Here is a 26,792-nt window from a genome sequence, read left to right on the forward strand (position 1 = left end):
AGACCGGGTTCCCAATCTCACTTTGGGCCTCTGGGTGCATAAAACGAATAAATCACATTTCCCTTGGTCAATATTCCTCTTACAATCCTAAATGACTATTCGTGTTAAATGCAGGAGCTAGAATAGGTAACATAGGCACGGACTCCGTGCGTGCTCCGGGGCTAGAGCACCCACAGGGAAAAATTAGCAGGTGCTCCGCACCCACTGGCAGCCAAGCTCCCCCCACCCCCTCCTCACTTCCTCCTTCCCTGTGCGCACCGCGTCCCTGCTCCTCCCCGTCCCTCCCAGCACTTCCCGCTTGCCTAACAGCTGTTTGGCGGTGCTTAGGACTTTCTGGGAGGGAGAGGGAGGAGCGGGGACACGGCGTGCTTGGGGGAGGAGGCGGAGAAAAGGTGGGGCGGGGACTTGGGGGAAGGGGGTGGAATAGGGGTGGGAAGAGGCAGGGTAGGGGCAGAGCCAGAGTTGGGTTGGCATCCACTGGGCAGAGGGGAAGTCGGCGCGTATGATAGGTAGGGACAAAAACTGGCTATTTCTGGGGGAAAATTTTTCGGATTGATCCTTTTACATGACCCTTTTACATTCTTTTTTTCCCATCCATCCTTGCATCTTGTGCTGAATAGTTTCGTTACTGGATTGCTTCCTGTGAAGGCATTGTGCAAAGCTAAGCGGTGTTGGTTGGCTCCATGTTAGATATCGCATCTAAGGTTACTTTTTAGAACCTTAGCAAATGTTTTAACTTGTCTAAATCTCTGCCCTTCCTTGCTATCAAATCTTGGTTCAAACACTCACTTGTCACGCTGGACAAGCCCAGGACTAGCATGATGGTTGGCGGTAAAATGAGGGTATTGTGTGGTGGTCCACTTAAGTGGGCATAGTTAGGCTTCCAAATTAATGGCCTCCTGAAGCTGTGTGTCTAGGTGAGCTGGAGAAATAGGACTTTGTGGCAGGGCTGCTATAGAATACAAGCTTAGAGCAAGGCTGGGGGCCATGGGTGGGTGGGTGTGAACACTGCCCTAGGGAGAGTTCTTGGGAGGACTGTGCCTCAGGCAAGCACAGTTTCACCCTGGTATGCAGGACAGCATGCACACTGCATCCCCACAGAGCACGTGGCCCACGCAGGACTGCTGTTGACTAGGATGGGCATGGCCTTGCCGCTTCATTGTTTAGGCTCTTGTGCTCCCTTGATTGCAGAGACTGTCCTTGTTTTGAGGTAAACGGGCTGGGGTGGGAGGGAAGCTGGGAGGTTTCTTGTGCAGGCTGTTGGTTTGCCTGGGCAAAGCTCCATTGTGACCATTTTAAGAGACTTTGCCTCTCTCCAAGTGTAGGAACAGCCCCTAGATTCTCAGGAACGGAGTTTTTGACCCTGCACATAGAGGCAGCCGTGTGCGTTGGGGGGGTGGTTTGACGCAAACAAGCATATTTACTAACTAGCATAGTAACAAGGAAGGATGTTTTTGAAGACAGACCCAAACAAGATGGACATTGTAGCTTGTATCTGCCCCTTACTGGGGATGGGCATGAGAAGGTGCTGACCCCTTCTCATTCAATTTCACACTCAACCTCCTCCTACCTTGAAATACTGGAAGCCAATATTTCTCCTCTTGAATCTGAAGTACGAGTACCCGACAAAAGCCACGATTCCAATAACCAGGATGATGGCGAAGAATATTCCTGTTCCAAATCCAGCGTGGAGAGAAGCCTGATCATAGAGAGAGGAGTGAGTGCTGGAGCCGGGAGCTGAGCATCATTCCAAAGCGGTAGACCCTAATTTAAAATGCTGTGCACTGTAAGGATGCCGAGGGCAGGGTAAGAGGCAGGGATGCTGCCTCTCGTTTAATTCTTCTTGATCTGCTTTTGTGCTTGAGAATTCCCAGGTCTAAGACCCTCAAACATGGGTTAAAACAAACCCTCATTTTCTAACAGAATCCAAGCTGCTCATTGATCAGCCAGCGATCCCTTTCCTCAGGGAAGGTTCCTTCTTATGAAAAAACATGGTCAGACAATTGTACTGTAAAGGTGGGAAATGTAGCCTTCTGCAATAGAATTTGCATGCAGGTAAGTGTGTGGGAGTGGAATGATACAATCCTGGTCTACACACACATTCTGTCTGTTAGCTGGGGGTGTGAACTATTATCAAAATACATACACTAATACAACCCTTAATGTGGATGCAGTTATATAGTAGAAAGATGCCTTCGATTGGAATAGTTGATTCCCCTTTCTGTACAGGGACAGGCTCCACTGCTGTAAATGCGTATAGCCGTATAACTGCACCGACACCAGATGGGGTTGTTCCACTCTAACTGGACTGAGAAGGTCAAACTGGTACAATTACACCTAAGCTGTAGTTAAAGCAGTACAACTTATGTGTAGACAAGCTCTTAGGGTGATCTTGCTCAGAATATGGCAAAGTGCCAAACTTGCACACACTGAAAGGAGAATATAGGTGTGTTCATGAGCCTTGCTATCTTGGTATGATTTGTGGTGATAATCTGCTAATCTAAATGGTGTGGGAATTGGAATTTCCATCCTGCAGAAAACTTCACAGAATTGTTTTCGTTCTGAGTCGCAATGAAAAATCAGAAATGCAAAATTTTCCCAAGGACAGAAACTTTCAAAGAACTCCATTTTGGAAGATGGAATTTTTCAAAAATTTCTGATGTGGTAAACCAGCATCCGAGCTAGCTTCAGGGGAGCCACAGATCTGGGACAGCTGAAGCTTCCATAGGAAGTTTTGATGGACTTGACAAATTCCCACAGAATTACTTGATTCAGTCAAATCAGCATTTTCTAGCAGATAATTGTTCCATCGGGGAAAAAAAAATGACCAACTCTACCAATAACTTTGTCCTTGAGTTTTAAATTCAATTTATACTAAAGTAAATTCTTAACCTGGAAATAAAACCAGAATGCAACTGACAGGCTACTTTTAAGGAATTGTAGGACGATTGTATGGACAAGTTATTCACAACTGACAGCAATGATCTCAAAACATATAACAACAACAACAAATACTTACAGTTGGAGGAGGAGCTTTTAAGGGCTCTGAAATGACATGGATTACTCCATTGGAAGCAATGATATCCCATTCAAGAATAGATTTTCCATCCACGTATCTGGTCTCATTCTAACCAAGAAAAAGAACAGTGGGAACTGAGTTTTGACCTTTCTGACTTCAGGAGCAAAGTAAAATTTAGATTTATAGATTCTAGGACTGGAAGGGACCTGGAGAGGTCATTGAGTCCAGTCCCCCGCCCTCATGGCAGGACCAAATACTGTCTATACCATCCCTGATAGACATTTATCTAACCTACTCTTAAATATCTCCAGAGATGGAGATTCCACAACCTCCCTAGGCAATTTATTCCAGTGTTTAACCACCCTGACAGTTAGGAACTTTTTCCTAATGTCCAACCTAAACCTCCCTTGCTGCAGTTTAAGCCCATTGCTTCTTGTTCTACCATTAGAGGCTAAGGTGGACAAGTTTTCTCCCTCTTCCTTATGACACCCTTTTAGATACCTGAAAACTGCTATCATGTCCCCTCTCAGTCTTCTCTTTTCCAAACTAAACAAACCCAATTCCTTCAGCCTTCCTTCATAGGTCACGTTCTCAAGACCTTTAATCATTCTTGTTGCTCTTCTCTGGACCCTCTCCAATTTCTCCACATCTTTCTTGAAATGCAGTGCCCAGAACTGGACACAATACTCCAGTTGAGGCCTAACCAGCGCAGAGTAGAGCAGAAGAATGACTTCTCGTATCTTGCTCACAACACACCTGTTAATGTATCCCAGAATCATATTTGCTTTTTTTGCAACAGCATCACACTGTTGACTCATATTTAGCTTGTGGTCCACTATAATCCCTAGATCCCTTTCTGCCATACTCCTTCCTAGACAGTCTCTTCCCATTCTGTATGTGTGAAACTGATTATTCCTTCCTAAGTGGAGCACTTTGCATTTGTCTTTGTTAAACTTCATCCTGTTTACCTCAGACCATTTCTCCAGTTTGTCCAGATCATTTTGAATTATGACCCTATCCTTCAAAGCAGTTGCAATCCCTCCCAGTTTGGTATCATCTGCAAACTTAATAAGCGTACTTTTTATGCCAATATCTAAGTCGTTGATGAAGATATTGAACAGAGCCGGTCCCAAAACAGACCCCTGCGGAACCCCACTTGTTATACCTTTCCAGCAGGATTGGGAGCCATTAATAACAACTCTGAGTACGGTTATCCAGCCAGTTATGCACCCACCTTATAGTAGCCCCATCTAAGTTGTATTTGCCTAGTTTATCGATAAGAATATCATGCGAGACCGTATCAAATGCCTTACTAAAGTCTAGGTTTACCACATCCACCGCTTCTCCCCTATCCACAAGACTCGTTATCCTATCAAAGAAAGCTATCAGTTTGGTTTGACATGATTTGTTCTTTACAAATCCATGCTGGCTATTCCCTATTACCTTACCACCTTCCAAGTGTTTGCAGATGATTTCCTTAATTACTTGCTCCATTATCTTCCCTGGCACAGAAGTTAAACTAACTGGTCTGTAGTTTCCTGGGTTGTTTTTATTTCCCTTTTTATAGATGGGCACTATATTTGCCCTTTTCCAGTCTTCTGGAATCTCTCCTGTCTCCCATGATTTTCCAATAGCGAGAGGCTCAGATACCTCCTCTATTAGCTCCTTGAGGATTCTAAGGTGCATTTTGTCAGGCCCTGGTGACTTGCAGGCATCTAACTTTTCTAAGTGATTTTTAACTTGTTCTTTTTTTGTTTTATCTTCTAAACCTACCCCCTTTCCATTAGCATTCACTATGTTAGGCATTCCTTCAGACTTCTCAGTGAAGACCGAAACAAAGAAGCCAAGTTTCCTGTTACTGTTTCTCCCTCCTCAAAGAGCAGTGGGCCTACCCTGTCCTTGGTCTTCCTCTTGCTTCTAATGTATTGATAATAAGTCTTCTTGTTTCCCTTTATTCCTGCAGCTAGTTTGAGTTCATTTTGTGCCTTTGCCTTTCTAATCTTGCCCCTGCATTCCTGTGTTGTTTGCCTATATTTATCCTTTGTAATCCGTCCTAGTTTCCATTTTTTAGATGACTCCTTTTTATTTTTTAGATCATGCAAGATCTCGTGGTTAAGCCAAGCTGGTATTTTGCCACATTTTCTATCTTTCCTAACCAGCGGAATAGCTTGCTTTTGGGCCCTTAATAGTGTCCCTTTGAAAAACTGCCAACTCTCCTCAGTTGTTTTTCCCCTCAGTCTTGATTCCCATGGGACCTTACCTATCAGCTCTCTGAGCTTACCAAAATCCACCTTCCTGAAATCCATTGTCTCTATTTTGCTGTACTCCCTTCTACCCTTCCTTAGAATTGCGAACTCTGATTTCATGATCACTTTCACCCAATCTGCCTTCCACTTTCAGATTCTCAGCGAGTTCTTCCCTATTTGTTAAAATCAAGTCTAGAACAGCTTCCCCCCAGTAGCTTTTTTCAACCTTCTGAAATAAAACGTTGTCTGCAATGCAGTCCAAGAACTTATTGGATAGTCGGTGCCCCACTGTGTTATTTTCCCAACATATATCTGGATAGTTGAAGTCCCCCATCACCACCAAATCTTGGGCTTTGGATGATTTTGTTAGTTGTTTAAAAAAAGCCTCATCCACCTCTTCCACCTGGTTAGGTGGCCTGTAGTAGACTCCTAGCATGACATCACCCTTGTTTTTTACCCCTTTTAGGCTAACCCAGAGACTCTCAACATTTCCGTCTCCTATGTCCATCTCCACCTCAGTCCAAGTGTGTACATTTTTAATATATAAGGCAACACCTCCTCCCTTTTTCCCATCTGTCCTTCCTGAGCAAGCTGTACCCATCCACACCAACATTCCAATCATGTGTATTATCCCACCAAGTTTCGGTGACGCCAACAATGTCATAGTTGTATTTATTTATTAGCACTTCCATTTTTTCCTGCTTATTACCCATACTTCTAGCATTTGTATATAGGCATCTAAGATACTGATTTGATCTTGCCTCCCAGTTTTGCCCTGACCCTCCTTTCTCCCTGCCGTTATAGCCCATGCTCCCTCCTATTTCCGACCCATCTCCCAGGTCTCCATGTTCCTCACTTACCTTATTTCCCTAGGTCTTTCACTGATTAGAAGAGGGAGATTCTTCTTGTGTAATTATACATTTGCCTAAAGAAAATACCCTACCTGGTTATTGGACATCAGCCCACAATTGCTCAAACCCTCTGAGGGCTCCTCTGGGCCAGAGCTAACGAACAGGAGTGGAAATCCAGGAATGGACAATGCCAGGAAATTAATTTTGTCCCTTTATCTGTGTCATGTTTTTAGTGATTTATGAAACTGACAATCTTGACTCAATAGCAAAGTACAATACTGGGAGCAACAGGACAACTGTCTCCTTGTGGCCTTGCCACTGTATCTCAACCCTGGCCAGGAGCATTGTCATCTCCATGCCCATCAATTTTTGGCTCTCTGCTGAGGCGATCATTAAATACTATTTGTGCTGGTGGCACTTCAAGGTGGACACCTGTCAACCAGTCTGAGCCCACCAACTCATTTCATATAGACCATGGAACAGGTCTTGGATGGCAGCATTTGGTCACTGCTTCCCTGGGCTCTAGTTGAATGGACAATCTGGAGATGAAAAGGGAGAAGTAATGGGCTATGGATCAACCAGTCCTACAGTCACTCCAGACTGTTCTAAATGCAGTTGACAAACTCATCTTGAACTCTTGCTACCTATGGAACCATCCTGAGCCTCTGTCTGGTCCCTTTTATCCTGCTGCTATGGCACAGAGGAGCCTGGATCTCACCATCTGGTGATTCTTGCAGTTAAGGAATCTTTCGCTGATGTAGATGTAGCATATCCAGCTTCCTACACTATAGAGCTGTGCCAGGCAGGGCCGGCTCCAGGCACCAGGCACCCAAGCACATGCTTGGGGCGGCGGGGGGAGCGGGAAGCGGGGGGGGGGGGCACGCCGGCGGCATGGCGCTGGGGGGGTGGGCTCCGGTTGCGCAGGGCTCGGCGAGGGGGCGGCACGGGCACGGAGCTGGAAGGGGGTTCCGGCGGCGCTTGGTGGGGGCGAGGGTGGGCTCCGGCGGCGCGGCGCTCGGCGGGGGGGGGGGTGCGGCGCGGGCGTGGCGCTGGAGGGGGGTTCCGGCGGCACTTGGCAGGGGGCGGGGGCAGGCTCCGGCGGCGGGGGGCGTCGCGGGGCTCGGCGCTCGGGGGGGGGGGTTCCGGCGGCGCTCGGTGCAGGGGGGCGGGTGGGCTCCGGCGCGCAGCACTCGGCAGGGGGGCGGCGCGGGGGGGGCGGTGCTCTGGGGGCGGTTCCGGCGGCGCTCGGCGGGGGGTCGGCATGGCGCTCGGCTGGGGGGGGGGGCGGTGCGGCCCGGCGCTCGGTGGGCAGCGCTTTTTTTTGCTGCTTGGGGCAGCAAAAAAGCTAGAGCCGGCCCTGGTGCCAGGGGAGTTTCTGAGGGAGGGGGATGTGACAATCTCTGGCTGGTGAGGCAGGGCTGCTCTCAGTGATGCCAGTGGCAAACTGATCTCTGCTTGGCTCCAGGATCAGGAAGCTGCAAACAGCTTTTCTTACCCCAAACCTGTGCTCACTGTATGTGGGGCATGGCTGAGGCTACAGTCATCTTTACCTGTTTTTCTAGTCCCTCTAAAACCACATGCAGTGTTGAACCCTGTCTAAAGCATTATATTTTAAATAAGAATTAGCGCAGCTGATCTTGCTCGTGAGTAAGTCACAATTTGTTGCTGTGACAACAGTGAGCAAAGCAGCCTTTTCTACATACAGAACAGAATCACGTGGACCGTCGTTTGCACTACACAAGAGATGGTAGAAGTCACCCAGCATGATTCTGAGTTATAGTCTCTCCTGGCAGCATGAAGGTTCTTATGAAAGATTTAGGGGCTCAGCCACTTCATGTGGAACATCCGTTTCTATGGCCCGATAGGGTGTGGATGCAGGTGTTTGCTTGACCTCTAAATAACTCCCTATGCAGATGTCCTCCAGTGTGAATGTGCGGATCTGTGCCAGTGCCTTGGGGATTAGATTAAAGCATTTTCAGTTTTGCAAACACAAATGTAATGTTGCCACCAGAAGGAAGAAGTGAAACAGACACTATAATAGGAAAACTATTACTGTTACTGCCTAGGTTATAATCTCAATCTTCCCTACTTTTACTAGCCCATCAGTGCTCATTTAAAAAGCCTTGAAAGTGTGTTGGGTGGCTGTTTCAACATGCTAGAGAGAGGCAAGTGCTTAGCTGAATGGAGGGTGCACACTTGTAAGACAGCTGCTTCATTTCCCTTCCACTCTTACACGCCTTTAGGCACTGCTGTAACTAGGAAAATTGAAGGTGGTTTAACTCAGCCGGTTGAAGATTGGTATGCAGCCTGCTGTTGGCTTATAACTGTACAAACATGTGACCTGTGTTTAAAGGGCTAGACACCTTTGTAGGGATACAGTTGTGTGTGCTGGAGTATACTTTTTGACAGGAGCATACTCTAGTGTTTTGGACCATGCTCAGTCACGTGCATGCTGAGAAGCCTCAAGGGAACTAGAAAATAAATTGGATGATCTCTGGGTGGATTTTAAACAGAGGGGTGGAGGATTGTGTATTGCAAATCACCTGGAGACCAAAATCAACTGGACACATGGACTGGAAAAACACACCTCCCCATCCCCCACAGACCAAGGTTCAAGGAGGGCAACCCTCCACCCCAAATAGATCTCTGGTTATTTTCTACTCAAGTGTCAGATAAGGGGGAAGTGGCAGTGAAAAGATTATTTTAGTATTGTGCTGAGACAATGGTTTGCCCGTTATAGTATATTCTAACGGGGTAGTAGAGTGGAATGGAGGGTGGAATTTTATTTTTAAATTCCTTATCTGATACGCTGTAATTGTCACCTCTGAATGTTTTTCTGGAGACAGGGGTGAGGGAAGGGTTCCAGAGCAATCTTCTTTCCATCTCTTTCCAGCTCTCATTTATTCCCCATGTGTCACCTTCCTCAGAAGCCCACCCTTCTGTTCTAGCCAAGGAACACTAGACACACATTCTTTGGAAGCTTGTCTGCAAGAGTCTTACTTGATGACAAGCTCTTTAGGGCAAGGACTCTCTCTTGCTGTGCATGTGTAATGCCAACAGACCCCGGTCATCGGCAGACGGGATCGAACCTGAACCTCTGGAACTTAGTAAATGAGCCTCTATTGCATGAGCTAAAAGCCAACTGCCTATAAGCTAACGCAGTAGAGCAAACTCATTAATCTCTCTCTAAGTGGTCTTGGTGCCACTAGATGAGACAGAACACCACACCCAGGAGGTGTGTGGGTTACACATGCAGCCAGAGTTTAGCCCAACGGAGTTGCTACATGGAGGCTGCTGTCATACAAAGTGTTCGAGCTGGGGCAGAAGGTGAAAATTTTTACCATAAATGAAAATGTACATTTTTTCCAAAATTTAAGAATTTTCTGTTTTGACTTTTTCTGGTTTTGTTGGGGAGAGGTGGTGTCAGCTTTTTTAGGAAATGGCAGAAACGATTTAAAAAAAATCAATTTTCTGTGAAAATGTTCATTCTAAAAGGCCATTTTTTTGTTTTTAATGAAAATTTTTGATCAGGAACTAAGAATGTTCCTTAGTAGTAAACTAAATGCCATTCCCCCCTCCCACTGCGCTCCAGCTCTCCTACCACCCTGAGGTGCAAGTTAGGCCCAAGCCTGCACTGCGCCATTACATGCTTCTGGCGATATTGGCCAACCCCATCTTCCCCCACCCCACGTTTCAAGCTTTCTGTAACTCAACAGCACCTTATAATGAAATGCTGAATAACTTGCTCTAGAAATCATTGCAGTCTCCTGGCTTGCTGCTTCTCCCTCGGGCAATGCTACCCTGGATTGTGCGGTGCTTGCTAATAAGCAAGACAAAGGACAAGATGGTGGAGAGGGGTGAGGACAGCAGAATTATTTTTAACACAAATACCTTCTTCATTGTCGGGATTTGGTAACCCTGGCTTCTGCTGTATGTAATTAAGAGTCTTTTCCCTATCCTCGTTTGAAGAGTAGTCCCATTGGTCAAGTCTTCATAAAACAGTGTGCTGGCATTGGACAGATGATACTCAATGTCTCGTCCAGAAAGTGTCTAAAGAAGAGGGAAAATAGATACATTTACCAATCTAACTCACCCAGCTGATTTTACCACTAGATTAAGTTCCCTGGATGGATTTTGAAATTCTCCATTTCTGTTATTTGCATTCCTGGACATAGTGGTCTTTAGCAAGAGTGCCTGTGGCTCTTTTGGCCCTAGAGTATTACACAAAACAAAATATATTAGCTGGACAAAAGGCTTCCCCTTCTTGCTGGTTTTTCTGCACTATCACAGGCACAGAGGAGCCTTGAAGAATCAAACAATGGTCCAAGCCCACTTCTTTTAAAAATGTGTTTGTGGGAAACCTTTAAGAAATGTACAAGTTTCAAACTACCTAGCGCACCACTGGGGCATAACACAGGCCTCAGGATGAACTTCTGGTCCTACTGTGGGATAACCCAGGCCTGAGGATGAACTCCTGACCCACTGAAGTCAATGACCAGGATTCCACCCATAAAATTTAAAGCAACAGTTGATTGGAAAGGGATGAAGGACATGATAAGGTAGAAGAATAACCTCCTCTGAATGGATGTGTAACAAATACCAGGTATCAATATTACACAGAACTTTCTTTTAACAACTGTCTTTACAGATGCAGTTGCAGATAAGTGAGAGCTGACCTTTCCTCGAAAGGACTTGCATAAGCGGCAACAAAACCTACTGTATGAAAAATTCTTAAAAGGGGCCCAACAATATGTAACCTTGTATTCATGATTGTCTGGGAGAAAAATAAGAGAGAGCCAAGTTTGCCTATCTGATTAGCGACCTAGTAAAACCATCCGGCCTGCCATCTCTTCCTGAGATTTATTCATTCAAATTAAATTTAAACAGTTACTATTGGACTCCAGCATGCCTGCTCAGAATGAGGTAATACTGATACCATGAAAGAAAAGGATAAATAGATGCTCACCTCATTTTCTCTTAGCCCGTTATTGTTTGGGGCGAAGAGAGTGGCCCGGGTTGACAAGTTTGTGAGGTATTTCAGGAACTCTCTGCCTTTTGTGGAGCTGTTAGAGTAAACCAGGACTTCCTAGGAAGAAACCAAATTCATTCTTAAGTGAGGGCAATCTGGATTATGGTCCAGTTATTGTGACAAAAGCTGAATGAATACTATTTAAAAAACAAAAACAAAACGTCATTGTTAACACTGAAACAATTTTGAAGTGACAACCATTTTATCCTGTTCAGGGACTATGTACGCTGGAGCCAGGGCGTAATTCCCAGGTCGGGGAGACATACCCACACTAGCTGTGACTGAGCTAACATGTTAAAAATAGCAGTGTGGCTGGGACTGGTTAGCCCACCCAAATACAATCCCGCCTGAAACCCTAGGTATATACGCAGGATGGCTAGCCCCTCCCGCTGCTCGGGCAGCTAAGGCTACGTTGCTACCTTTTAGCGCACTAGCTCAATCACAGCTGGCATGGTATCCCTACCTGAACTGGAAATTAGCTCCAGTGCAGACATACCCTTGGAGAGAAGTTTTTATTAAGAACACAGTTTTAGCCCTTGATGCTGCAAATTCTTACACACAGGCTTAACTTTTAAGCACATGCGTAGACCCATTGTCATCAGTGAGGCTATTCATATGAGCAAAGTTACATACCAACCTTAGTGTTTGCAGGATCAGGGACTTAAATGTCAATCTTTTGTCTTTTGCCTCTAGCAGCGTGGTAACATTCAAATAAAATATTCTACCAGTTGTGGCATTTAAAATTAAACCAAACCCACTATTAACATATTAGTTCAATCTACATTTTTCAACAGCACAAATTTTCAATTTATTTTTACAAAGCCTCCACCTGGGTTTAAACCAGTGATTTTTTTTTTTTAAATCATGATTTAAATGGCTCCACCCTGCTTTAATGCTGCATTTTTGTAATGCTTGTATTTACTTTCTCATATAGTAAAAGAAGAGTGAGATTACCCAGCCATGTATGCTATTCAATGTGAGTGGAATGAGCTAATAAAGCGAACATTTACATGTAAACAAATGTGTGGGGTATTTGCTATGCTGTGAAACTTGGTTTAGTTTGTCTGTATCTCAAAACAATGCACTTCTTCTTTAGTCCATACCGACAAGAAGTTTGTAAACATGGGGAAAGACATCAGGACCTGTAGCAGGTTCCCGCTACATGTGAAGCCATTACCCACATAGCCAGTCTTACACGTGCAGTTCACATCTGTAAAATACAAATACACGTCTTTTAGATAACAAGCCAAGAATGAATGGTGTATTCTAGGAGATTGTTTGCTACTGCTCTATGGAGGAAAAATAGTTTGCCAGTCCAAAGAAATTTTCCCTAGCTTAGAAAGAGAACCTGTTGCCAATACAATGGGCTGGGCTCTTTAAACTTAGTGACATTACTGGAACTAATTATAGTGCTGTCTTTTGACCAAACTACCATAGATGTAGGCAGTAGGCAGTCTGTTACCTTTGACTCTGTAGCAGAAGACATCCCAGGCTTCACTCAGGTTGACTCTAGGCCCATAGTCAACTATTCCAACAAATCCTGATCCACAGTTTGGGGAAGAGAAGGCAGTTGGATAACCAACTCTTTCACTATCTAACCAGCCAGCAGCACAGAAGTGGTATTGTGCCTGCAACCAACACATTAATAATATTGTAAAGCACAGAGGAAACAGAACTGTAAATAATCTAACACACTGTGAGTGAAACTCATCCTCCCACAGAGGGCCAACATAATGCCTACGTGCCACGGAAGTCCTACTTAAGTCCTATTCTGAGGGCTTAAGCCGTGCATTGACTTTGTGTGGTCTTTCTGCCCAGGGTGAATGTCAACTCAGCCCAATCCTGCACTGACCACTGCACCTGTGTGTGGAGTCCCAGGTGCAGGGGGTTTGTCTATGCAGAACTCAATGCAAGCGCAGGGCCAAAGAGTGCTTAGCAGCAGTTGGGTGAATGAAAATGACCTCTTATCAACCCAGAAGAAGAGTTGACAAGTTCAATGCAATGTGACTAATGACTATTCAGTAAACTCAAAGCCAATGTTATTGCTGGTTTTGCTGTCACAGAGAAATATTTACACTAAAGAGGAGCCTGAACGGCATTGTTCAGATCCAGAGCTGAATGTGCCCAATGTCCAGAGGGCTCTAGATCCTTGGGTTTGGTTCAGGCCTCTACTTGCCCAAGAAGAAAGTTTACACACTGCACACACTCCAGTCTTTCATCTCACCAGTATCTCTTGTCTCTTTAAATAATGGGCCTTGTTGCTACATTTTGAACTCTGAGTAGGAATGAGACAGGCGGAAACTGTATCCTAAATGACTTGACAATCAGTCTGACCCACCCTTGAAAACTAGTTTTACAAATCCAGGGTGAAATCTTGGCCCCTATTAAAGACAATGGCAAAACTCTCATTGACTTCAACCAGACATAATCTAGAAGATGCTTAGTATAAACAGTACTAAAAGGGTTATCCGAGACCTACGCCAGCCAGGAAAAAAACCAAAGCCTTGTTTGAAGAAAAAAAGTGTAAGCCTAGTTCTATAATAAGTAAGTTCCTTTAAAAAATGTGTGTAATTAAAATCTGTAATAAAAAAAAAATCTAAAATTTGGCTGCTAAAGAATCTTACTCTGTTACCACTAAAATCAATGACAATTTTGCTAATAATTTTAATTGAAGTAGAATCAGGTACAAAGTTAGTACAGCACACACTTTTTTGCTTGCTAGTATTGCCACGTCTCAAGCAGCTGCTTAAGATTGACAGATTAGAGTTCTAACATCGGTTGGCTGCCTGACATGGAAATGAAGGTTGGATAGAAGAAAACAAGGTAAGTAAAGTTTTTCAAGAAAGCTAAGGTTCCAAATCTTTTGATTCACCTACAGTAATTACAGTGATATTAATACAGGGACAGGAACGTCACTGTCCTACGGTGTGTTTATGAAATTGACAAAAAGAAAAAACCCTATTTTGATTTCCATTGTTGGTTTTCAGCTTCCAGACATAAGGCAAAATCCTGCCTTCACAAGTGCATGTGCAATTCCTGTTCGAAGTCAATGAGCATTCTATGTCTGTACTCAAGAGAAGAACTTGGTTCATTGATAGGCTTGGAAGGATTAGATTTTTCTTGGTAAATGTCAGTTAATGTCAATTTCACTGTACACACTAAAACCAATGAAAAAATATTTCCACTGATGATAATTGAAATTTACAGACAGGCAAAGTAAGAAAAATGCTGCTTGAGAACTTAGTCAAAATCCAGCAATTTAGACTTTTGAATTAGGCTTGTTACAAATGGACTAGTGAATGAATAGTAAAAACAGGTACGATCTGTTGATTTCAGGTTATTTACTTTGTATATTTTTACCTGTGACGTTGGCAATTTGTGTTTTAATGGTTATAAAGCTTTAACTTTTTGGATCTCAACATCTATTGTCATTAAATAATTGTCTGCCCCTCCCCCCCAATAATTTTCCAGAAGTGTGAACATTTAAATAGCTAAAAAATGCTTCAAATCCATAATTTTGCACAACTGTGAAAATTTAAATCCATAACAATCTAAAAAAGATTAAAAAGAAACACTGATATTATCTGTTGAAATTAAAAATAAATAAATCAAATTCTACCAAGCCTATTCCTAGAGCAAAGAACTTGCACGCCTTAGGATAAAAATGTACATTCTTGTAGCACTCAACTTCCAAATGGCTAAGTCTGACAGTTCCATTTCACCCTTGTGCAGCCACTAAATACAGTACACACACAGAGTCCATTGCCACTGAAGTTCAGCACTATATCACCTTCTGAGCATATGACAGCTGATTATATGTAGCTATTGTTGCCCCTTCTCCGGCGCAGGCCTCCTTTGCTTTTTCATAAGTCAGTTTGTACTGCCCTTGGGGAGAGCGCAAATGGAAAACTCCAACTGTAGCATCTGTAAGTAAACAATAAATAATTTAACTTTAGGGCTGTATGTTTTTTTTAACACTGTTCTGTAATAGTTTGAGCAATCCTTGAGGAATTTTCATGAAATGTAGCTAGTATGTAACAAGCCACGTGTGGGGTAATATTTCCATTTGGAATCATTTTAATCTGTTGCTTTCAAAGGTCCCAACTCACAAAATATTAAGGCACATTCTTAAACTTTAAGCATGTGCACAAGTCCCATTACTTCAACAAGACTTAAGCATGTACTTAAGTGATTTGCTGTATAGGGATGGATTGTTCAATTAGGGCCTAAATTACTACATCTATGCAGAACCCCTTTGACTTCAGTGAGACTTGACATGGACACAGGAGTCCACCTGGATGGATCCAATTGAAGGATCCTAGCCTAAGCTCTTCACACCACGCTACTTCTGAGTCTATCTGGCATACTGACCCTGAAAGTGAAGATCGGCACAGTTTGCATCGGCATGGCACTGCCCGTTGTCTTGCAAACAACGGTCAACTGGAAGCTGCATCACAGTGCAGTCAAGCCCATCACCAACATAGTTATCTTTACATTCACATTTGCGTTTATCCTGGTAGGGGAAAGAATAAAAATGTCCAAATAGAATGTTTTACAAACATAAAAATGACAACCTAATATAGTATTTTCTGAATGGATGGAAGTATCCCATTTGCTGAGTCCAGCAACAGCACACTGTGCACTTGCTAAAATGCCACTAGCAAAAGCTATGACTCAATAAACCACTTACACACACATTAGAATTCATCCTTATTCAGCAAAACACTTAAGTACATAAGTGCTTTGCTGAATTAAGGCCAAAGCATTTATACCTAAACCACTCAGAGTATGCTTTGAAGAATTATAATAATAAATATACATGGTAGCCACTTAAAATAAAATTAAATAAATACATATGGACCCAAGAAAAGAATTTAACAATACATTGATTGAAACAGGCTGAGAAGTGAGATTTAGCTGTAGGAATATTTACATGTCTCCTCTAGGCATCTTATACATTCCAACCTGCCAAGGCCCAACATGGGGAGGGGTGAGACACTCAGCATAAGGGTTATCAAAATATGCATGCAGCATACTTGAACATGCTGTGGGATCCATTCCTTTAGTATAAATAACCTCAGTTTCATGATACTGCATTTCTAGTAAACAGTTTCCACCAATAGGCTGAGTGGACGCCAAAGTTACGTGGAAAGCAGGCTGGGATTGACGAGTGATATGTCTCAAAGTCAGGGACATTTGGGAGGGGTGGTCTGGTCCAGCTCCCACTGAAGTCACTGGAAAGACTCCTGTTGACTTCATTAGGAGGTGGAGTGGGCATCTCGTCAGGATTTCCAAGACAAAAAACAAAAAAGCCAGCCCCACCAACAACTTACAGGTCCTGTCATTATACAAATGGCATGTTCATGGCAACCACCATTGAGCCCATCAGCGCAAAGATTTATAGGAAGGCAGGTGCGGCCATCTCCTGTGTATCCTTTCTGACAGCTACAAAGGACTGTCACACCCGTTTGGGTACATTTTGAATTCTGGTGACACCCACCATTGTTTTGTTTACAAAGATTCACAGCTAAAAAGCAAAAAGAAAATATGTAAGTTAGTGTATTTTTAAAGAGTGTCTTTCCTTCACAAGGAAATGCTGCCTCCAGTTCTTTAAAAGCAACTGGAACACTTTTTGGCTGACTAGACTGTAAGCTTCTTTGGCTAATCTCTATTTGTAGAGAGTCCTGCACAAAAGGGGTCCCAGTCCTCTTCAGGGGCTTGGGCACATCTCTAATCTAACATATTAGAACTGGCCCAGACCATCCTCTCCTGCTTCAACAAGGGAATTTTTGCAAGGAAACCTCCATGAAGATTATAGATTCCTCTGCATTGTCCCAGAGGGCTGCAGGGCAAGTCCCTCCTGATCTCAACCCCATCAAAAAATGGTCCCCATGAATGGCAGATTCTCCAGAAGCCAGGGCCACGCATGCTCAGTACCTCACAGTGGTGCTGGCTCCCAGTGGCTCTGCTTGGCTTTTTGGTACCACAATGGAGTCACTCTAATAGGGACTCCACCCAGGCCATGGTGGCTCCTAATGACCTTGGGGGTGGATTATAGAAAGGTTAATACAACCTGGGGATGCACTAACTTTTCTGGCTAACTTCAGCTGGAATGGAAAGGGGAGAGTGTGCATTCACCATGGTCCTCCAGCCTACCTACTCCTTCCACAATCCTGACTCCGTACAATGGAGAGTGGGAAATGTGCCAAGCCCCCTTTCCAGATGAATGAACTCTCCACGTATGGGTCTGTGGAGGAGATGATCTGTCCCAGTAATAATAATAGCTCTCAAGTAATATTGTCAGAGAGTTTCCTTGCCTCAGGTAATCAAACAAAGATTGCGGCCAATGAATTATTGAGCTGGAAAACCACAAAGTCCTCCCATACCCGAATAGAGCTAGCTAGCTATCTTGTTGCCCTCACATATACACACGTGAAGCCCCAATGAAATCACCGTGTTGCGCCTTCCAGGGCCAAACTCTGTTGTCTATTACAATGGTTGCAACCATGCATTGACCTCACACTGTGTATAAGAAAAATCTGTAACTACTCTTGTCATAAACATACAGCTAAGGGGAGCATAAAATCCCTCCTTTACCTGTAAGGGGTTAAGAAGCTCAAATAACCTAGTTGGCACTTGACCAAAAGGACCAATAAGGGAAGAAGATACTTTCAAATCTGTGGGGGGAGGTTTTGTTTTGTGCTCTCTTTGTTGTTCTCTCTGGGACAGAGAGGGACCAAGGCAGGAAAAACTATCTCCTAAAACCCTGCCTGAAATAAGCATTCAAGATTACAAAAATTGTAAGTACACCTCTACCTCGATATAACACTGTCCTCGGGAGCCAAAAAATCTTACCAAGTTATAGGTGAAACCACGTTATATTGAACTTGCTTTGATCCACCGGAGTGCGCAGCCCCGCCACCCCGGTGCACTGCTTTACCACGTTATATCAGAATTCGTGTTATATCGGGTCACGTTATATCAGGGTAGAGGTGTAATAGCAAGGAAATGCGTTCGCTTATCTTTTGTTTTTGCTTGTGAATTTTCCCTATGCCGAGAGGGAGGTTTATTCCTGTTTTTTGTAACTTTGAAGTTTTGCCTAGAGGGGAATCCTCTGTGTTTTAAATCTTATTACCCTGTAAAATTACCTTCCATCCTGATTTTACATAGGTGCTTCTTTTACTTTTTTTCTTTATAATAAAGTTCTGCTTTTAAGAACCTGATTGGTTTTTAGTGTCCTAAAAACCCAAGGGTCTGGTCTGTGCTCACCTTGTTTACCTATTTGGTTGGTATATTATTCTCCAGCCTCCCCAGGAAAGGGGGTGAAGGGGCTTGGGAGGATATTTTTTGGAAACAGGAACTCCAAGTGGTCCTTTTCCTGAATCTTTGTCTAACTCACTTGGTGGTGACAGCAATACCGTCCAAGGACAAGGAAGAATTTGTGCCCTGGGGAAGTTTTTAACCTAAGCTGGTAGAAATAAGCTTAGGGGGTCTTTCATGTGGGTCCCCACATCTGTACCCCAGAGTTCAGAGTGGGGAGGGAACCCTGACACCTCTTCATTTATTTCAGATTCCCACCTCTGAAAGTCTTTAGATCAAAAGTTTTGGTTCAGGCCCAGGGGCGTATTATTGCCTAGGCTGACAAGGCCTAGGCCTAGGGCGGCAAATTTACAGGGGCTGCAAATTTATAATAGCAGCATTTTTGTAATCACGGCATCAGTGATGCCGCGATTCTACCAATCATAGCACGTATTGAATCCATCAATGACTGCGCGACGCCATTTAGTAAACATACTCACGAGAATCCCTTTCTCTCCTGACAATTGGAAAGGCTCTAACAACTTCTCTGGATTATACAGAATTAATTAATAAGTTTGCCGCTCAAAGATGTAGGTGTAAACAAATGTAACTACTTATTACTCACACACTTTTATTGCTTTTATTGTATCTACATAAAATAAAAAATAAATATTTGATATACACCGGACCCCCGCTTGAACGCAGTGTTTTGGATCCATACGCGGTCCCGCGCTGTAAGCGAAATCGTGCTAGACAGATGCGCATTCAAGCGAGGGTCCGCTGTACTTGTAATTTTATTTATAATAAAACTTGTAAATGTTCAATTATTTTAATGATATTTAGATTCGTTTTAGTTAAAACGAATTTGTAAAAAAACTAAAACAAGTTCATATGGGGCTGGGGGCGGCAAAATCATTAATCTGCCACTGTTCAGGCCCCTCTTTGATAGTTAACATTTCACTCTGATGAGTCCTGTGTATTAAAGTGAATGGCTAGGTGAAAACAGCAACGTTTGCCTTTAACGTTTGGGGAGAGACAAGGTGGGTGAGGTAATATCTTTTACTGGACCAACATGTGTTGGTAAAAGAGACAAGCTTTTGAGCTACACAGAGCTCTGCTTCAGGTCTGGGACAGAAGTACATGAATTCACCTGTACATGTGATTCCATCTCCTTCATAAAATGGCTTACACTGACACATGTTGTTTTCTTTGCAGACGGCGTTACTAGAACAATTAGGTGAACACACAGGCAGCAGAGCTGTGAAGAATGTAAAATATCTGATGAAAATGACTTCTTATACTTTAAAAATGTGATCTCATCTAGAGAATAAAGGAAAACTTGTATACAGTACATGTTTACTTAAAAACCTGTGAGACAATTCATATTACTACAAAAACAACAAGGAGTCTGGTGGCACCTTAAAGACTAACAGATTTATTTGGGCATAAGCTTTCGTGGGTAAAACCCCCACTTCTTCAGATGCATATTACTACAGAATATAATGCCTAGTTTTTGTATAGCACTTTTCATCATAAATCTCAAAGCACTTTAGGCTGGCGGTAAGTATCGTTATTCCCATTTTACAGATGGTCAAACAAGGGTGAGGTGATTTGTCCCAGAGCACATAGCAGGTCAGTGCAGGAACAGAATGCAAATCCTCATTCAAAACCTCTATCTACTGGGCCATACTTTGATGCTAATCAATTGCAAGTGAAATGATCTTCATTACTCTGAAGCACACTTACTGTAATAGTCTAATATTATAAAAGGGGATGTTGTTTGAATTGATATTAAGTGCCCTTTTCAAAACATATGTTCATTTAAAAATAGTGTATTTTGCAGGCATGTAATGCTTACATTTTCAAAGCACTTTATAAACAATAACTAATAAATCCCTGGGAGGTAGATGTGGATGAAGTTTTTTGATCAACACTTTTTTTTCAGTGAAAAATGCAGATTCTGTGACACTAAAACATTTTGTGAATGTCTGTCAATGACACCAAATAGTTTCAGTTAAAAAAAAAGTCAACAAAAAGAAAAAAATCAAAACATTTCATTTTGACATTTTCAAAATACTTGGATTTTTTAGTTGAAATGACTTTTTATTTCAAAATTTCCTTTCATTTTATTGTTTGTTGTTTAAAAAAAACCTTTTCCATTGGCCTAAAATTTCAGTTTTGCTTCAACCCAAAATGATTTTTTTCCAATTGTTCAGAATTGCCAGTAAATAGTATCCCTATTTTACAGACAAGGTCGAAGCCGCAGAGTGGGGAAGCAACTTGTTGAAGTCCATTATGACAGGTGGAATTAGAACTCTCTGGTCTCAATTCTCCGTCCTGTGGTTGGTACACTATACCAGTGTTTCTCAACCTTTTTGATATCAGGGACCGGCTTGCTGCCTTCCTAAACTGTGTCCACGGACTGATCATTGAGAAACACTGCACTAGACCATGCTGCCTGCCCCCATAGACAACAGAATAATCTGCTAAAAGCAGTCATGGAGTCCCCACCACCTGAGCAATCCCAGAGTAGACAAATACAGCTGCATCTGACACAGACATCATTGCTGCTGTACAGCAGGGAGATGAACTAGATTAGTGATACTCAGCCACTGGTAAGTCAGGCATTTTTTTGACTGGTAGTAATGTTAATGAAAAGTCTCTGTGCTGAGTCCCTGTGCACTGCTGCTGCCTGCCTCTCATTCAGTTGTCTTCGTTTCCCAACACAATAGGTTTGTGTACACTGCAGTGTAAGCCCAGGATTAGTAGAACTCGAGTTAACAGACCCTGGGCTTGTTAACCTAATGCTTGAGTGTCTACGCTTATTTGTTACAGCATGTAGGTTAGGAATTGTTGAATCATGTGTCCCAACCTGGGGCTCCAGCATCTACACTGCATTATGTGGGCCTGAGTCCAATCACCCATATTCCTGGCACCCCTCCCCCAAATGTGGCTGCTCTAGCCCTTGTTTCATGGCGTGGTGTGGGAAAACTTGACTGTCTTCTTGACACAAAAAGTTGGCCCATGGGATTGTGGGATATTTTTGGCAGACTCCCACAACACATCTAAACTGCAGAGCAATAGGGTTTGACTCAGGGTCAGACCCTTCACCTCCATGTGGTCCTCGGACTCTGGGTATAAGCCCTGGCTTAGTGCAATTTGTGTGTACATGGAACTGATCCTGAGTCAAGTACACCTTTGATACGTTTTGCAGTCAGTCCTCAAGCAGGTTTAAGAAGCTCCAACTTTAGAGGAACTGCAGAAATTTTTTGGGCGCCATGCAGATCATGGCATAGTGCAGCACAATATAATTTTCTTTATAGCTTTCAATTCTCCTTGTATCAAAAGCAAAATACTCTCCTTCAACATTTTATCCTGCACAAAGCAGGATTTCTGGTGTTATTAACCCGGTCTTGCTATGTCCACTGCATGAAAACAACTGATTCGATTAAACTTGCTGGGAGCACTGTAACCTATTGTTTTGCAACAGATTCTGGTGAGAAGATACACACCTAGTTTGGTTTCACAGAATCGACCAGTCCATCCAGTTTCACAGAAACACTGTCCTGATCCAGAGATTCCTTCATCACATTGCCCATGGGCCTTGCAGCCGCAGACTGTAAAAGGAATAAGAACAGGAGTACTTGTGGCACCTTAGAGACTAACAAATTTATTAGAGCATAAGCTTTCGTGGACTACAGCCCACTTCTTCGGATGCATATAGAATGGAACATATATTGAGGAGATATATATACACACATACAGAGAGCATAAACAGGTGGGAGTTGTCTTACCAACTCTGACAGGCCAATTAATTAAGAGAAAAAAAACCTTTGAAGTGATAATCAAGCTAGCCCAGTACAGACAGTTTGATAAGAAGAAACCTGTAAAAGGAATGTAGATTGATCACAGACAGAATGGTAATGAGAAAAGGAAAATTCTTCCCTAGAGCAATGTCACAAAACCACACAGGCCCCTGGCAGGAAGGGGTTAGTGGTCTGTAGGTGGAAACCAGGCTTAGCCTGCAACAACTGTCAGTTATATCAAACTTGGAGGGGGTGGGGCTCTCTAACCAGAGGGAATAAAGAGAGTTGGCAAGCTTGGCAGTTGAGTTGCTCTGTCAGAGAGATCTCAGGCAGAGAGTATTTAAGGGGCGGAGCAGCCTGAATGAGGAGCCCTCTGAGCAGTCACACCTGGGAAGCAGGCTCAGGCTCAGGCTGGCCTTCATGTTGTCTGATTGTTCATTTGATTGTTAACAAGGTCAAAGCTGGGATTTGCCTCTACACAGGGTAGGTGGACTTTGTCTCCAAGCAGGTGTAAAAGTTACCTGCTCACACATATTCTTACCCTCAAAAATATCTCAGCCATTTTTCATGACTGTATAAAAGTGTCTGAATGGGGATGGGTTTTTTTTTTTTTTTTTAAATAATAGTAGGGGGATATTCCTCTACCCTCATACCCCGAAACTTTAAGCACAAAGTATTTCTTCATTGAGTAGTAGATCTTTCTTTGTGGAAATACCAAGCAACAGAGCTGGTCTCTCATGAAGAATCTTTATTATTGATAGTTCTTTATGTGTTTTGCTATTTAATGGTGTTTTGGCTCTGCTGACCCACCCCTCTGCCAGGAATGTTTTTTGTGTATGTGGGAAAGTAATGGCATGGGATTTGGCTTATAAGCAGGTCTGATTCTATGGGTGAAATTCTGGACCCACAGAAGTCAGCAGCAAAACTTCTAGTGGAGCCAGGATTTCACACTTTGCTTTTTGATTTGTGAAGGGTTTAACCTAGTCAATTAATGTTTAAATTTATATCAACAAATTAATTATGTATATTAAAAAAAAATATAGGGCCACAAGACCTTTTTGGCTTTTCTTTTAGTAAACGTAACAGTTTGAGGTTCAGACTGATAGTTTATATAGTGCCATAAACATACACATTCCCATACAATAGATGTCAAATGGATAAACTTTGGGTAAGCATCGGAACTTTTGCATGCATAACCTAACCTTATAGGTTAGTGCTAGTTACTACAAAACTGTGTTGGACTGAAAACAGTAATTTAGGGTGAAAGAGTTAATACCCTGTCTCTTCTGCTATCTTTAGTCTCTCAACTAAAGCCTTTATGCTGAGAATAATTTTTTTTATCTAGGATGAAATTTACCCCTATGAGGATGCACAAGGCAAATGCACCTGGGAAGTCCCACTTAAACCCACAATTGCTTGATTATGTAGGAACTTTCGAGGAGCATAGGCCTTCGGTTGGCCCTCTCCACAAATTAATTTCCCCTCTTGTGTTACTCTCTTTTTCATATGATAAGTATAAAGTGTTGCCTTTAGTAGCCATGAGACATCCTTCTGATTTCTTGTATTTTATCAGTGTTTCCATTCTATTGTCTTATCTGTCGCCGGGGTTGGGAGACGGCTATATTTTAGTTAAAAAGGACTGTAGATCAAGCAAGAAGTGATGCCTCAACCTGCTTCATGCTACTGCAAAATGGAACTGTATAATTGATAGGAGGAGTGGGTGAAATTCACCCTAGTGCAGAGGGCCAACACAAACCTATGTACCTCTGAAGTCCCATGTAAGCCCCACCTTGTGTTGGCTCTCTGCATGGGAGTGATCTTCAACCCTATGGGCTATGGCAGCCACAGGCGGCATGTCAGTTGTGAAATGGAAGAGCAAAGAATATACATAATTTTTTTTTCTGCTTCAAAAATAAATATAGAAAAATGGTGTATTTGAATCAGATATTAATTCAGAAACAAGGCTGAAACATACGTTTACAGTCAGAGCCATATCTTCCAGGCAAACACAGCTCACATGAAGTCCCGTTGAAGCCACTGTTGCATTTACACTCTCCGGTTCCTGAGTATTTGTCATTACACGAACCATGATTATTACATGGGGTCTCTGGCCCTCCTGGGCAGGCTAGAAAGGATAAAATGCAGTGTCAGTTCTCTTCAGCTTTGTTTTTTATTTACAAGTTCGTTTTCTAAGAAAACTGGTTTTAGAAAATCTTTGAGCACAAAAATGTTAGTTCATAAATGTGTTCCTAAATCCCTTAGGTGCTTTTGAAAATCCCCCACATACACACTTAGTGGACCACAGTGGATTCATACACCCTCATTTACTTGAAGGATGTAACCTGGCGCCCACTCATTTAGACTGTTGGCCCCCAGGACTGCAATCAGATCCATGTGGATGAACCCCTGAGCCCATGCAGAGCTCTGGTGAAGTCAAAACCAACAATTGCTTGGGTTAAAACACGTGACATTTGGCAAGTATGTTGGTACAGCTGAGTGAAGGTTGGGAAGTTAGTTAGATGATACAATATCAGCCCTGGTAGTGATTCCCCTCAGCTGTTGTTTTCAAAGTCAATAAACAAGTTAAATTGACAGGGCCCCACAGTCCCCTTAGTGCTTAATGCTCTTTGAACTCATACCAGATACACATATGCTCATGCACTAGCTGTGAATTCTAGCACGTGTGTTTAATGCATTTTGATGTCAGTCTCCAGAAGTTGACACATGATATGGTTCTCGCATCTTTTGTATTTTTTCAAATGGCTGAAATGTGTCTCCATGCAATGTCATAACAAAGCAATATATACTCTTTATAGCATTAATTTTGCTCTTCTTTATCAACATGGAGTTTACAAATTGCTAACATAAAAAAAGAACCTTTTTGAGCATATTTAAGTTATTTGGAGTGGAAAATAATAATAATAGTGTTACTTATGCATGCACGAACTCTCACTGCAGTATTACCCTGTTTTACAAAGAGGGAACACAAGACAGAGAGAGGTTATCCCTGGTCATAGAGTAAATCTCTGTCAGAGCTGAGATTACATCTAAGCAGCTCTTGTTTCTTAGTCAGCACACTAGTATACTCAGTACACTAGACCATGAAGCCTGTCATGACTCATGCATAGTAATGATTGCAGGATTTTATTCAATATTCCTTTTAAACAATTAAATATAATCATAGAATCGTAGGATTGGAAGGGACCTCGAGAGGTCATCGAGTCTAGTCCCCTGCACTCATGGCAGGACTAAGGATACGTCCAGACTACCTGCCGAATCGGTGGGTAGTAATCGATCTATCAGGGATCTATATATCGCGTCTCATCTAGACGCAATATATCGATCCCTGAACGCGCTCCTGTCGACTCCGGAACTCCACCAGGGCAAGCAGCGGTAGCGGAGTTGATGGGGGAGCCGTGGCTGTCGATCCCGCGCTGCGAGGACCCGAGGTAAGTCAAAATAAAATACGTCGACTTCAGCTATGCTATTCCTGTAGCTGAAGTTGCATATCTTGCATCGACCCCTGTTCCAGTGTGGACCAGCCCTAAGTATTATCTAGCCCATCCCTGACAGGTGTTTGTCTAACCTGCTCTTAAGACTCTCCAATAATGAACTGCCTTGTCACCTTGTGGTGTCAGGCAGCTATTCCCAGAGAGATCTCAAAGGTTAATCAGGGCAATCCTACCTTGGCAGTCTCGCCCATAGTAGCCTTGACAGCACTTTGCAATCCAGACAACCATCGTACAATCCTGGCGACAGCCATCTAAGCTCCTGCCATAGAATTGGTATGTACACTTCTGTATCCCTCCCTAAACGTTGCACAGGGGGATAAAAACACAGATGATTGAATGTTCTGTGGATTTATTTTTAACTCACTGTATTTTTTTTAATGTAGAGCTGATCAAATTGACAGCCCTGGAGATCAAAGTGATCTATCTACAGAAAAAGCAAAGCATAGACAGTAGTGGGACAAGCTTCCCCCAATATGCTTCAACCCTGATGTGACAAGACTAACTCTGAGGAAAGAGGTTAGTTCAGTCTTCCTGCCCATTTAATCTATGGCCTGTCTTCTGAGACAGCCAACAGGTAGCAATAAAGGGGGAGAACACATCAGAAGAGAGCTGGCACCACCTCATTCATTTCACATGAGCCATCAGATGGTGGCAAGTCACTACTGGCTTAGACTGGATTTGAACCAGTCACCTAGAAGAGAAGGGCCTATGGGCCAGAACCTCAGCTGATGTACACTGGCCCAGCTCCAATTAAACCAACTGCGTTAGGGCAATTTACACAAACAGAGGATCTGGCCTGTAATGTTTAGACTAGGATATTCAAGCCAGTTTGCTGGAGCTCTCATTGAAGATTAGGTAGATAGAAGCAGAGAAACTTGAGAAGAAAGAGTATGCCAGTCTAAACTCTTTCTTTTTAATCACTAAAATGTCTGTAGATGAATTTAGTGCTGGTAAATGGTTAGGGTTCCTACAGTAGCAGATGCCAGACAGAATGCTGACAATGCACTTTGACCCTGCCACTCTCCTCTAG

At 43.0% G+C, this 26,792-nt stretch overlaps 2 protein-coding genes across 3 annotated transcripts in view; one reads left to right on the forward strand and one right to left on the reverse strand.

Annotated features, from left to right (window-relative positions):
* Positions 1-19,794, forward strand: part of NT5DC3 (5'-nucleotidase domain containing 3) — a 58,619-nt gene extending 38,825 nt beyond the window's left edge. Inside the window, exon 15 of one of the 2 annotated variants that reach the window (XM_042845497.2) lies at positions 19,660-19,794. The gene's annotated coding sequence lies outside the window, so the exon portion shown is untranslated. Of the gene's footprint in view, positions 1-10,764; positions 12,167-19,659 lie in introns of those variants that run through there. The other variant, XM_008177012.4, reaches the window with a different exon arrangement.
* STAB2 (stabilin 2) overlaps positions 1-26,792 on the reverse strand; it is a 138,640-nt gene that overhangs the window by 2,170 nt on the left and 109,678 nt on the right. The window contains exons 55-67 of the mRNA XM_065565181.1: positions 25,936-26,059; positions 24,226-24,375; positions 21,957-22,061; positions 19,595-19,702; positions 16,479-16,672; positions 15,517-15,658; positions 14,936-15,069; positions 12,608-12,773; positions 12,249-12,355; positions 11,083-11,202; positions 10,008-10,166; positions 3,020-3,127; positions 1,571-1,699 (exon numbers count right to left, since the gene is read on the reverse strand). Coding sequence (XP_065421253.1) covers positions 1,571-1,699; positions 3,020-3,127; positions 10,008-10,166; positions 11,083-11,202; positions 12,249-12,355; positions 12,608-12,773; positions 14,936-15,069; positions 15,517-15,658; positions 16,479-16,672; positions 19,595-19,702; positions 21,957-22,061; positions 24,226-24,375; positions 25,936-26,059 — 1,746 coding nt within the window. The remainder of the gene's footprint in view (positions 1-1,570; positions 1,700-3,019; positions 3,128-10,007; positions 10,167-11,082; positions 11,203-12,248; positions 12,356-12,607; positions 12,774-14,935; positions 15,070-15,516; positions 15,659-16,478; positions 16,673-19,594; positions 19,703-21,956; positions 22,062-24,225; positions 24,376-25,935; positions 26,060-26,792) is intronic.

The sequence above is a fragment of the Chrysemys picta genome, chromosome 1 (genome assembly GCF_011386835.1).
Source record: "Chrysemys picta bellii isolate R12L10 chromosome 1, ASM1138683v2, whole genome shotgun sequence".
NCBI classification, from domain to species: domain Eukaryota; kingdom Metazoa; phylum Chordata; order Testudines; family Emydidae; genus Chrysemys; species Chrysemys picta.